This window comes from Neoarius graeffei, chromosome 10 (assembly GCF_027579695.1).
Source record: "Neoarius graeffei isolate fNeoGra1 chromosome 10, fNeoGra1.pri, whole genome shotgun sequence".
NCBI classification, from domain to species: domain Eukaryota; kingdom Metazoa; phylum Chordata; class Actinopteri; order Siluriformes; family Ariidae; genus Neoarius; species Neoarius graeffei.
In genome coordinates this window covers 75,489,111-75,503,383 of record NC_083578.1, presented here as the reverse complement: position 1 = coordinate 75,503,383, position 14,273 = coordinate 75,489,111, and the positions used below count along the sequence as shown (strand labels likewise).

General features: G+C 43.0%; 1 protein-coding gene across 5 annotated transcripts in view; it reads right to left on the bottom strand.

Moving 5' to 3' along the window:
- pde4d (phosphodiesterase 4D, cAMP-specific) overlaps positions 1–14,273 on the bottom strand; it is a 464,086-nt gene that overhangs the window by 7,401 nt on the left and 442,412 nt on the right. For all 5 annotated transcript variants that reach the window (XM_060932306.1, XM_060932305.1, XM_060932307.1 and 2 more), the window contains 7 exons: positions 13,853–14,028; positions 13,482–13,580; positions 13,190–13,354; positions 9,198–9,297; positions 5,620–5,774; positions 5,397–5,519; positions 3,164–3,346 (listed from right to left, as the gene is read on the bottom strand). In XM_060932306.1, coding sequence (XP_060788289.1) covers positions 3,164–3,346; positions 5,397–5,519; positions 5,620–5,774; positions 9,198–9,297; positions 13,190–13,354; positions 13,482–13,580; positions 13,853–14,028 — 1,001 coding nt within the window. The remainder of the gene's footprint in view (positions 1–3,163; positions 3,347–5,396; positions 5,520–5,619; positions 5,775–9,197; positions 9,298–13,189; positions 13,355–13,481; positions 13,581–13,852; positions 14,029–14,273) is intronic.

Genomic DNA, 14,273 nt, shown 5'->3' with positions numbered 1-14,273 from the left:
GTGGCGGAGTACAAGAGAGCAAACTGGCTGCTCTGTCTGGATGGGAGGAATAGTTTTAGTCTCTCTTCTATCAATCAAACCATCACTAGCCAATCATGGGTGTCGATCAGGTATTATCATCAGTTGATAGGGGAAAGCTAGCTAGTGGGTGAGAATTGGCAATGACCAGTGGCATCGTTAGGCTCCATCACTCGGGGCTATAGGCCCAGGTGTTTTGAGCCTAGGCCCTAACCCTCAAAAAAAAAGTAAGAAATTAATAGAAAACAACTGACTGAAACAGGGGGTGGCACAGTGGTGTAATGGTTAGCACTGTCGCCTCACAGCAAGAAGGTTCTGGGTACGAGCCCAGTGGCTGACGGGGACCTTTCTGTGTGGAGTTTGCATGTTCTCCCCGTGTCTGTGTAGGTTTCCCCCACAGTCCAAAGACATGCAGGTTAGGCTAATTGGTGGCTCTAAATTGACCGTAGGTGTGAATGTGAGTGTGAATGGTTGTTTGTCTCTATGTGTCAGCCCTGCGATAACCTGGTGACTTGTCCAAGGTGTACCCTGCCTCTCGCCCATAGAAAGCTGGGATAGGCTCCAGCTTGCCTGCGACCCTGGACAGGATAAGCGGTTATGGATAATGGATGGATGACAAACAGATTGGAACTTGACTTGTAGCGTCCGAAGACGGGGGGGGGGGACATAATTGAGCGCCGAACAGTGCACAGTCAAAATTTTGGTAACTGCCAACAGAACATTCAGAACTGGTTGGAAGATGACTTCAAAAAACCAATCCACTATTGTTGGATTTTTCAAGATAAAAACAGATGGTAAGTCAGTCATCGACTGTGGGTGTATATATAGAATGTATCAACAGTGTGGCGGCACGGTGGTGTAGTGGGTAGCGCTGTCGCCTCACAGCAAGAAGGTCCGGGTTCGAGCCCCGTGGCCGGCGAGGGCCTTTCTGTGTGGAGTTTGCATGTTCTCCCCGTGTCCGCGTGGGTTTCCTCCGGGTGCTCCGGTTTCCCCCACAGTCCAAAGACATGCAGGTTAGGTTAACTGGTGACTCTAAATTGACCGTAGGTGTGAATGTGAGTGTGAATGGTTGTCTGTGTCTATGTGTCAGCCCTGTGATGATCTGGCGACTTGTCCAGGGTGTACCCCGCCTTTCGCCCGTAGTCAGCTGGGATAGGCTCCAGCTTGCCCGCGACCCTGTAGAACAGGATAAAGCGGCTAGAGATGATGAGATGAGATATCAACAGTGTAACCCATTGAATTATGTTGATGCACAGAACCCGCTCTGTTTAACCTGGTTATGTTGAATTTACAGTGTAGGGTCTTGTATGATTAGTGTACCAGGCGAGCTCAAAAGTTCAAGTGGTTGGATGAATATCTATAGTGTTGATCTATTTGCCCTGACTAAGTTTATTTAACAGGTCAACAACAATTTGTGTTCATGTAGACACCAATAGTTACCCTGACAAAATTTAATCATATGTTTTAATGCAGCGGCACGGTGGTGTAGTGGTTAGCACTGTCGCCTCACAGCAAGAAGGTCCTGGGTTCGAGCCCAACGGCCGGCGAGGGCCTTTCTGTGTGGAGTTTGCATGGTGTCCGCGTGGGTTTCCTCCGGGTGCTCCGGTTTCCCCCACAGTCCAAAGACATGCAGGTTAGGTTAACTGGTGGCTCCAAATTGAGCGTAGGTGTGAATGTGAGTGTGAATGGTTGTTTGTCTCTGTGTCAGCTCTGTGATGACCTGGCGTACCCCGTCTCTTGCCCATAGTCAGCTGGGATAGGCTCCAGCTTGCCTGCGACCCTGTAGAACGGGATAAGCGGCTACAGATAATGGATGGATGGATGTTTTAATGCTCCATGTCGCCTACGCAGAATCAGCCAGCCAACCACACCATAGCCAGCCTTTGGCATATTAGTCACATAAAGGGATCAAATAGTTGTTGTTTTTTTGCCACGCAATATTAATGTCAACATAAATTTGTGTTGTCCAGACACCACAAATGAGCCACTGCAGTCAACTGAGCCTGGATGCATTGGAGAAAATGATATTTGTGTGAGAGAAACTTGGAAGACATTATTTATATGATCATAGTCTTGTGAGATGGGATGTCCTCTGGGATTTTGAATGTTGTAATATAATAATGTAGCTTCGAATTTGTCTTTGTGGTCCTAAAGGAGAGATATGCGAGTGAGAAATGATAGATTTTTATTAATCTGATGATTCATTTTCATCTCATCTCATTATCTCTAGCCGCTTTATCCTTCTACAGGGTCGCAGGCAAGCTGGAGCCTATCCCAGCTGACTACGGGCGAAAGGCGGGGTACACCCTGGACAAGTCGCCAGGTCATCACAGGGCTGACACATAGACACAGACAACCATTCACACTCACATTCACACCTACGGGCAATTTAGAGTCACCAGTTAACCTAACCTGCATGTCTTTGGACTGTGGGGGAAACTGGAGCACCCGGAGGAAACCCACGCGGACACGGGGAGAACATGCAAACTCCGCACAGAAAGGCCCTCGCCGGCCACGGGGCTCGAACCCGGACCTTCTTGCTGTGAGGCGACAGCGCTAACCACTACACCACCGTGCCACCCATGATTCATTTTATTAGTGATATTTAAGTCAATTGACACATGCCTCAGTTTCCTGAGACATTATGGGTGTTGATAATAAGGAGACAGAAACTGAAGTGAACGATATAAACTTAAAAAGAGCAGTGCAAAAATCAGTACTAAAGATGTCATAACCTTTGAATGTGTGTGGGTGATAATATTATCTTATAAAGTTAGATATACAGTAACCTCCCCAACCTATCTATGCCAATCTCCCTTAAAAAACACAAGCCCCAGAAAAACTTGACTCAGCCCCTGGTCTCTTCAGTAGCTCGAAACGCTCCTGGCAGTGCCTAAAAATTGTCAGACCAAATATAGCTCGATGCTAACTGCATCAACAGTGATACCTCCACCGCCAACAAGTACAGACAGGTCAGAAATTTGACCTTATTGTGATCGTGACCCTGTCTGAAATTCCATATTCAACCACTCGTTCTTGAAGTATCATGCTAACGAGAATCTTGGACAGATGGTCCAAAAACAATGTCTCCACCACCTAGTGGTAAAACTAGAGTATGAAATTCTACAGGTCATCAGTCTCTTACTTGGGTTTTCTCGACTGAAGCGTTGTGTTTGTCACACATGGGGCTGATCTCCATGCCACGTTCCCTCTCGCGATCTCCCTGGCTGAAGAACTCCTCCATGATGCGGTCAGTCCACTGGCGGTACAGCTGCAGTGGCTTGGTGGGGTTACTGAGGTCTGCACAGTGCACCATGTTCTGTAGCACCTGCGACACAAGCAGCCAAAAAAAACCCCACAATTCTTTACTGTCCTAAAGTTTCTCAACACTGCTGAATTATCCCGTCTGACTAAGAACTAACATGCTTCATGGATGGGTCATAACATTAACAGTAAATAGAAATGGATCAAATGTCATTCTTGAAGTAATTGTTAGTTTTTGTAAACTGCTGTGGTATGAGAGAAATAAATAAATAAATTCATCAACTTCAGGGTGGTAACAGTAACTCTTCTTTATCTGAGCTTCATACGGTATGTTATCCAGTTGTAAAGGTGAAGGCAGATTTTAAATTGAATGTTACGTCACATATACAGTGGGACAAAAGTATTTAGTCAGTCACCAATTGTGCAAGTTCTCCCACTTAAAAAGATGAGAGAGGCCTGTAATTTTCATCATAGGTATACCTCAACTATGAGAGACAGAATGAGAAAAAAAAATCCAGAAAATCACATTGTCTGATTTTTAAAGAATTTATTTGCAAATTATGGTGGAAAATAAGTATTTGGTCAATAACAAAAGTTCATCTCAATACTTTGTTATATACCCTTTGTTGGCAATGACAGAGGTCAAACGTTTTCTGTAAGTCTTCACAAGGTTTTCACACACTGTTGCTGGTATTTTGGCCCATTCCTCCATGCAGATCTCCTCTAGAGCAGTGATGTTTTGGGGCTGTCGCTGGGCAACACGGACTTTCAACTCCCTCCAAAAGATTTTCTATGGGGTTGAGATCTGGAGACTGGCTAGGCCACTCCAGGACCTTGAAATGCTTCTCACGAAGCCACTCCTTCGTTGCCCGGGCGGTGTGTTTGAGATCATTGTCATGCTGAAAGACCCAGCCACGTTTCATCTTCAATGCCCTTGCTGACGGAAGGAGGTTTGCACTCAAAATCTCATGATACATGGCCCCATTCATTCTTTCCTTTACACGGATCAGTCGTCCTGGTCCCTTTGCAGAAAAACAGCCCCAAAGCATGATGTTTCCACCCCCATGCTTCACAGTAGGTATGGTGTTCTTTGGATGCAACTCAGCATTCTTTCTCCTCCAAACATGACAAGTTGAGTTTTTACCAAAAAGTTCTATTTTGTTTTCATCTGACCATATGACATTCTCCCAATCCTCTTCTGGATCATCCAAATGCTCTCTAGCAAACTTCAGACGGGCCTGGACATGTACTGGCTTAAGCAGGGGGACACGTCTGGCACTGCAGGATTTGAGTCCCTGGCGGCGTAGTGTGTTACTGATGGTAGCCTTTGTTACTTTGGTCCCAGCTCTCTGCAGGTCATTCACTAGGTCCCCCCGTGTGGTTCTGGGATTTTTGCTCACCGTTCTTGTGATCATTTTGACCCCACGGGGTGAGATCTTGCATGGAGCCCCAGATCGAGGGAGATTATCAGTGGTCTTGTATGTCTTCCATCTTCTAATAATTGCTCCCACAGTTGATTTCTTCACACCAAGCTGCTTACCTATTGCAGATTCAGTCTTCCCAGCCTGGTGCAGGTCTACAGTTTTGTTTCTGGTGTCCTTTGACAGCTCTTTGGTCTTGGCCATAGTGGAGTTTGAAGTGTGACTGTTTGAGGTTGTGGACAGGTGTCTTTTATACTGATAACGAGTTCAAACAGGTGCCATTAATACAGGTAACGAGTGGAGGACAGAGGAGCCTCTTAAAGAAGTAGTTACAGGTCTGTGAGAGCCAGAAATCTTGCTTGTTTGTAGGTGACCAAATACTTATTTTACCGAGGAATTTACCAATTAATTCATTAAAAATCCTACAATGTGATTTCCTGGATTCTTTCCCCCCATTTTGTCTCTCATAGTTGAAGTGTACCTATAATGAAAATTACAGGCCTCTCTCATCTTTTTAAGTGGGAGAACTTGCACAATTGGTGGCTGACTAAATACTTTTTTGCCCCACTGTATCTCCAGAAAAAGTGAAATATACTGTAGATTTGAAAACGACTTGGTATTATAGTATATTTAAAATAAGACTCTAACCCCTGTGCTGTATATAACGCTACTCGTGTTGCGTGGATAACTAACCTGTATCCTGTCTGAATAATTATCCAGCAGCAGAACTCCAGAGCTGGTCACTTTTTTTGTCTCCACCATGGTTTTCAGATCTGCCAATAAGTTCATGTGTTTCGACATGTCTGTCGCCAGAACCTGCATGACCCAAATCACTCTCATTAACAAGCCCTTTAAGTGTAATCACAGCACTAATAATGAGACAAAGTGCAGATGTAGATAATGGTGCGTAACTCACAATGTCGATGACCATCTTGCGCAGCGACTGTCTCTGTTTCTTGGTGAGGTTCTGGAAGATGTCACAGTTCTCCTCCTGCAGCAGCTTAAAGCCCACAGCCAGGTGATGGTTCTCCAACACAGACGAGTCATTATACATAAGAGCCAGCTCAGAGTCTGAGGAGAAAAACAGAAATCATTTACGCACAGAAATGACTTCAGATTTCATACATCTTCATCCACACATACATGTGTGTGTGCAGAGTACTGCGCAAAAGTCTTAGGCACCTTATTTTTTTTTCATACAGACTTTCTACATTATCGAGTCAAAACATTACAGAAACATTTTAGAGTTCCAAACGTTCGTTTTCCAGCACAAAATTAAATGTTACAGAAAAAAAAAAGTTTGTATCTGAATAGCATATTATATACGGTAATGAACCACTTTTCAGATTAAAAAAGAAAACATAATATCGGCTACTGGGTTTGTTTGTTTTATCTGTAACCGCTTATCCTGTGCGGGGTCGCGGGGCAAGCTGGAGCCTATCCCAGCTGACCATGGGCGAGAGACAGGGTACACCCTGGACAAGTCGCTAGGTCATTGCAGAGCTGACACACACACAGAGACACAAACAACCATTCACACTCACGGTCAATTTAGAGCCACCAGTTAACCTAACCTGCATATCTTTGGGCTGTGGGAGGAAACCTACACAGACACGGGGAGAACATGCAAACTCCACACAGAAAGGACCTTGTCGGCCGCTGGGCTTGAACCTAGAACCTTCTTGCTGTGAGGCGACAGTGCTAACCACTACACCACCGTGCCGCAGCTACTGGGTTTTGGTGCAAAATGAAGAAACGAGTCTGACAGTCAAAGTGTCCAGAAGAACTGTGACTGGTTCTGTATGATGCTCAGTAAAACCTACAACCTAGCATTTCCTTATCAAACTGCACACATTGTATCTGAGACTACTTTTTTTTTTAAAGGAAAGGGTCATTTCAGACCAAATATTGACTTTGTTTCATTTATTATGGCTTACTGCTTATAGTATTTTTTTAACATTGAAATATTACATTATGGGCGGCACGGTGGTGTAGTGGTTAGCGCTGTCGCCTCACAGCAAGAAGGTCCTGGGTTCGAGCCCCGGGGCCGGCGAGGGCCTTTCTGTGTGGAGTTTGCATGTTCTCCCCGTGTCCGCGTGGGTTTCCTCCGGGTGCTCCAGTTTCCCCCACAGTCCAAAGACATGCAGGTTAGGTTAACTGGTGACTCTAAATTGACCGTAGGTGTGAGTGTGAATGGTTGTCTGTGTCTATGTGTCAGCCCTGTGATGACCTGGCGACTTGTCCAGGGTGTACCCCGCCTTTCGCCCGTAGTCAGCTGGGATAGGCTCCAGCTTGCCTGCGACCCTGTAGAAGGATAAAGCGGCTAGAGATAATGAGATGATATATATACACTACTGTTCAAAAGTTTGGGGTCACCCAGACAATTTTGTGTTTTCCATGAAAAGTCACACTTTTATTTCCCACCATAAGTTGTAAAATGAATAGAAAATATAGTCAAAACATTTTTCTGGCCATTTTGAGCATTTAATCGACCCCACAAATGTGATGCTCCAGAAACTCAATCTGCTCAAAGGAAGGTCAGTTTTATAGCTTCTCTAAAGAGCTCAACTGTTTTCAGCTGTGCTAACATGATTGTACAAGGGTTTTCTAATCATCCATTAGCCTTCTGAGGCAATGAGCAAACACATTGTACCATTAGAACACTGGAGTGAGAGTTGCTGGAAATGGGCCTCTATACACCTATGGAGATATTGCACCAAAAACCAGACATTTGCAGCTAGAATAGTCATTTACCACATTAGCAATGTATAGAGTGGATTTCTGATTAGTTTAAAGTGATCTTCATTGAAAAGAACAGTGCTTTTCTTTCAAAAATAAGGACATTTCAAAGTGACCCCAAACTTTTGAATGGTAGTGTGTATATATATATATATATATATATATATATATATATATATATATATATATGAGTGATTCCACGCTTATGGGTACTGAAATGGGGACATTAACTTATTTTTAAAAATTCACCTAAAACCATTTCTTTTTTACCATCAGGTCACAAAACATGTAATCTTTAATGAATGATATGTTAAAAGATAACTTTAATTTTCTGAGATGTAATAAAAACATATTTATATGCCAAAGTCAGAACGTAACAGAAGTGTTGTGGACATATATATTCTCAATTTTAACAATGTAGAATTACTTTTTGAAACATAGGAAGGTGATGTTTTAGCAAATATAATTAATAAACATGTGTAGTAGAATAAACATACACATTCTTTCAATAAGATTAACATGGTATATAGCTAGATTGCAATTAATTTGTAACAGACGCGAGATGGACAATCGTAACAGAAGTAATGTAACAGACATCATTTTGGAACTCATAGGCTTGACTTTGGCATATAAATATGTTTTTATTACATCTCAGAAAATTCAAGTTATCTTTTAACATATCATTCATTAAAGATTACATGTTTTGTGACCTGATGGTAAAAAAAGAAATGGTTTTAGGTGAATTTTTAAAAATAAGTTCATGTCCCCATTTCAGTACCCATAAGCGTGGAATCACTCATATATATATATATATATATATATATATATATATATATATATATATATATATATATGTTGTGCTGTGTATTTTTGCTGCAATGGCTTTGCTGCGTTTCTATCCTGATAGGGAGTGGTCTCTTCAAGGATGACTCCACCCCCATACAGAGTACACGAGGGCTTGTTGAATTGAACGGTTTACTGAGAATGAAATTTATGTAAACCCCATGTTAAGGTCATCACACTCACTAGATATCAACTCAGAGGAACACTTATTGAAGATTTTGGAGCAATGTGTGAAGACAGTGTTTGGCACAACCATCAAAACACAGAATGAGGGAATCTCTTTTCGAAGGACGCTATTATCCATCCCTTCAGAACAGGTCCATAGAGGTGTAGAATGTATGCTAAGGCATATAGAAACTTTCCGGTCACTCCTGAACACAATGCCGTTTTTGTTCCCCCCCCCCTTAATTTGTCACCCACCTGTATGTGTGTAGATATGTCTTTAACGATAACACAACGGTTTCCTTTCTTACCTAACGAAAGCCCCGATGCTGAGTCCATTCTGCTTGGCCCAGAAAAAAGCACCTTGTGTAACGTGACCCTGGTTTATTCTCAACAGCATCTTCACCATCCACTGTCACATGCCCAGATAGCTGTTTTTCTTACCCGCACAGCTGGCACACATGAAACAAACACGACTCTACACTGCCTCAAGTTTTCTGAATCTCCACACCATCTATTTGTGTTACTTGCAGGCCAAAAAAAGCACAGAAGATTTCAGAGAAGTGTAATTTTAGAGCAGTTATTCTAAGAGTGGCACATCGGAGTCCATACTAGGTTTAATTTTAGAGGACAGAGGCAGAGGCACAAATAGATAATGGGTCATGGTAACAACATCTTGACTGATAAGCCCGTTCTCACTCTGTCAGCTTGATGTGCTGCGCTGCTGGCAGGGAAGAACACACAACTTACTAGTGTTAATGAGGAACTGGTTGGAGACGCCAGGATGATCGACATCATGTATCGCGCTGGCGAATATGGCAGCAAGAATCTCTAAATCTGTGAAAACAGCCTATTGGACGAAAAAGACGAGAGAGAAGAGAAAAAAACAAACATTTGTTTACTCGGATAGAATAAAAATACGAAGAACACAATACGGTTTGGAAGGCTAAAAGACCAAAATGCAATCAGCAGATAATCAGTGCAATAGTGTGCTATTACACCACATCATATAACAAAGCCATTTAACTAAACACTCAGCGTCTTTCTGTGTGCAGAAATATCTGATACCTTCAAAACGACACATTTTGCACCACAAATTTGAATATCACATTTATATGTACTTAAGTAATCTAATAATAACAACAACAAACTCACTTAAGGGTTTTCAAGAGTCTGATTTCTTTTCATAGCATCACACTATAAAGTAGCAACTCTATTAGCTTAACTGCATTTCCCTGTAGTTTAATTCAATCCAATTTTATTTGTATAGTGCTTTGAAGAATAGCTGTTATAAGCAGCTTGGATGTAGATTTATATCCAAAAGATCTCGTCGTCTTCTAGGTGACACTGGATAGTCTCATCTCATCTCATTTTCTCTAGCCGCTTTATCCTTCTACAGGGTCGCAGGCAAGCTGGAGCCTATCCCAGCTGACTACGGGCGAAAGGCGGGGTACACCCTGGACAAGTCGCCAGGTCATCACAGGGCTGACACATAGACACAGACAACCATTCACATTCACACCTACGGTCAATTTAGAGTCACCAGTTAACCTAACCTGCATGTCTTTGGACTGTGGGGAAAACCGGAGCACCCGGAGGAAACCCATGCGGACACGGGGAGAACATGCAAACTCCGCACAGAAAGGCCCTCGCCGGCCCCGGGGCTCGAACCCGGACCTTCTTGCTGTGAGGCAACAGCGCTAACCACTTCCACCACCGTGCCGCCCCACACTGGATAGTGAAATTATAAATGATTAATTTTCTAAACTGTATACAATAAAGTCAAACAGAATAATATGGTCATACTGGGAATAAGAGTCCTGGGATGAGCACAGGACAGTGTTTATGATTACAGCAGCTACCGTATGTAAAGCAACTATTCTTTTGATCAAGTAGCATAATAATGGGAATAAATGCTATGCTCTTTATCATTTTAAACCATTATGATTTATATTTCTCGTTCGTTTGTTTGGACTGGAGGTTACCGGCTTTTAATGAGTTGCTCTGATGTCCCTTTTTATGGAATTAATTATATTTATATTATTCTATTCACATTCACTGGATATGAGCAATCGCACGCTCTGATTGGCTACTCTACTACTAGGATATCACCTTATATACAGTGAGTAGAGAAAAAAAAATGACGGAGCGTGTTGCTGAACCAACCAAGGACGAAATAAAAACTACTCGAAAACAAAACCCCCCAAAAAACAAAAACAAAAAATACGGAATAAACGTAAGATGCTAAGAACGTATCTTTTTTATTTTTCAAGAATTATTACTATTATAATAATAACAATATATTCCTTGCCACCGTCGCAGGTGCTTGCTCATTGGGGATAGATTAGGGATAAAACTGGCTCATGTCTCGGGTCATTCAGATTCTGTAAAGCTGCTTGGGGACAATGTCTATTGTTAAAAGTACTATACAAACAAACTTGACTTGACTTGATTACTATGATAGCATTTTTCACAAATTGTTCGTCATTTCGTCGGTTTGTTTACATTTTAAGCAGAAATGATTTTGTCAGACGTTTTGTATAAAGTTTTTATTGATTGAATTTGCAAAAAATTCAAATAAAAATGCTCTGTTTCTCAAAATCCAGTGAATGTGGATAGAATAAAACAGTTATTCCATTCAATCTCGTCGTACATGGCTTATAGCCAACTCGGCACTGTGCACCTCGTAAGCTATCAGCTCATGTACGACTCGATTTCATGGAATAACTGTTAACTATCCTTTGAGAGAGTTTGTTGTTTTCACAGAGACAAGCTTTTTCCTGATCATTTGATCCTTTTTAGACACATGAAATTAGGTAGAAAAACAAATGATATCAGATTAGCAGTATATATGCGGGCGGCACAGTGGTGTAGTGGTTAGCGCTGTCGCCTCACAGCAAGAAGGTCCGGGTTCGAGCCCCGTGGCCGGCGAGGGCCTTTCTGTGCGGAGTTTGCATGTTCTCCCCGTGTCCGCGTGGGTTTCCTCCGGGTGCTCCGGTTTCCCCCACAGTCCAAAGACATGCAGGTTAGGTTAACTGGTGACTCTAAATTGAGCGTAGGTGTGAATGTGAGTGTGAATGGTTGTCTGTGTCTATGTGTCAGCCCTGTGATGACCTGGCGACTTGTCCAGGGTGTACCCCGCCTTTCACCCGTAGTCAGCTGGAATAGGCTCCAGCTTGCCTGCGACCCTGTAGAAGGATAAAGCGGCTACAGATAATGAGATGAGATGAGTATATATGTGCTAAATAACATCATTGTTAAAGGTCACATGGCATGAAATTTTCACTTTCTGAGGTTTTTTAACGTTAAAATGAGTTCCTCTGACCTTCTTAAGTCACCCCAGTGGCTAGAAATTTCATAATGTGCAAACCAAACTATGCCCAACATTTGAGAATGGCGCGTCAAAACGGCGCGTTGATAAGCTCTTCCCTTTACTACGTCAGCAAGGGAGATGATCCCCATGCCCCCCCTCTGGATTCCCACACACTGTATGGATTGCCCTGCCCAGTTGTAGTGAGGAGACCATAGAGGGAGGACACAACAACATGGCGTCACCTAAGCGAGCGAAACATGGAAATTGCGCTGTACATGGATGTGACAACACGGAAAAGAGTCTGTTTTTACTGCCGACGGGAGAGCCCCTGAAGACGCAGTGGCTTAATTTTATTTACTTCAATAATACGCCGTCGAGTCTACCTAAGACGGTGTATGTTTGTCGGAAGCATTTTCCTGAGGAATGTTTCCACAACTTGGGACAGTACAGGGTAGGTTTTGCACATCAACTGTCACTGAAGCCTGGGTCCGTACCAAGCATCCCTGCCGCATCAGCAACAAACACCGAACAAGTAAGTGTATAACTGTTAAGTCGTTTTGCCGTGTTTTAAAATCGGTGTGTTAGCCTAGCAATGGCTACATTAGTTGTGCAGCTAACCGCTTCCTGCAGTTAGCCAGGTAATCTGCGCTACAAAACTAAAGAGCATGCTCTGTTAAACTGAGTTTAGTCTGGAAATTGACTGTAACTTATGAGCTTATGTTTGACTATTGCTCCGCAATGCATGTCTTCTGTTGGATAAGTGATATGTTGTTGTAGTTGCTGCTTCTATCCTCTTTGGTTACGGAGTGCGTGTTCAAGCCTAGGGTATTATACGTTCGTAAACTACCACTCCGAACACTCTCACTCTCTGTTCTCTGTGTCACGTTGAGTTTATGAAAGGAGTCCGAGGGAGAACGGGGTTTTGTCTTAGCAGCGTGGCTACAGGCGCTGATAGCAGCGAGTATGTGTGCGCGCAGCTTGGTCAAGCCCCTCCCCCTCCCCCCATGGCCCGCCCCCACCCTCTACCCTTCCCCGCCTCCTGCTTCTCATTAGCAAAACGACGCACTGGGAAAAGCGCTGAAATGGGGCTTTCTCCCAGGAGGCTATATTTACGTGCCGAGGGTTCATTTCGAGAAAGGCTGCGGATATAACATCCGGAAGCCTCCACGAGCCCGTTTAAAGCATCAACAAACCACCATGCCATGGGTCCTTTAAACTAAATTCTACAGAAAATATAGATAATTCAAATTAAATGTATTCAAATTCTCCTGATTTTAAGAACTTGGTGCGTAAATGCTGCTGGACACACAAGTGAGTGAATCTCAAATTCAGTCCAGAGTTTTAGAATTTAAGTTTTACGAAGTTCGTATTATAAATCAGATGAATTAAAGCAGGGAAGAGCCTAATACTGGAGATTTTTATGAGGTACCTCGAGAGCAGGGCTGGAGAGCAGCACATGAGTGGACTGAGTCACATCAGCAGCGTGGATGTTGTTGTGGTAGGCAACATCGCTATGGTAATGGTCTTCTAACGTCATCAGATACGTTATAAAGGTGTCGAGTGGAATTTTAAATGTTTTTAATAAGTCTCTCTCCTGTAAGGTAGCACATAGGAGAAAACAGCATGAAGACACTAAATATACGACGGAAACTGGAACAGAGACGATAATGATCACTAATGCCAACTGGGAAAGTCAAAAACGGAACAAAAAAGGCTCATACCTGGAATATTGTGTACATCATAACTGTTAAAGGTCTGTTGCCAGAGAACTCTGTGACTTTGAAAACATTAAGGCCCCATTTGTTCACATCTTCAAGCTCCTGAAATACAAGAACGGGACACCCGGGATTATCCATCATTTCCCAAACAGATTCAATAACAGAACAAAATGAACAAAAATCCGCCACGAAAATAAAACTTAAATGAAGCTAATGGAATCTGTTACTGATATTTTATTATTAAACAAAAGCAAGCACTTTTTGTTCAGGTCATAAGTGAGAAAATGAACAGTCCAAAGTATGATATTTCACCATGTGCCACTGCATTAATCATTTCTCTGTCCAGTGACACACACTCATACACACACACACACCTTGGCCAGTGCTTCCTCAGTGTCCGTCTTGACTCCAAAGCGAGGGATGTTGGAATTGGTGAGGCTGGAACTGTGAGTCAGCTTTTTCACGCCACTGATCTGGGACATCGGCCGCTTCTTCTTCTCCTTATCCTTCTGTGACTGTGGAGACGGCATTTCCACTTCATGCTGCTTGTCTGTCAAGGCACGCAAACACACAAGTGAGTGTAAAGGTGAAGGCGACCCTTTCTGTTTTAGCCAGCATTAACTTTTTCAGCAGTTTGTGCTACAGTAGCTCTTGGACCATATGGGCTAGCCTTCGTGTCCCATGCGAATCAAAGAACCTCGGGTACCCATGACCCTGTCGTCGGTTCACCAGTTGTCTTTCCTTGGACCACTTTTGTTCTGTACTAACCATTGCATACCAGGAACACCCCACAAG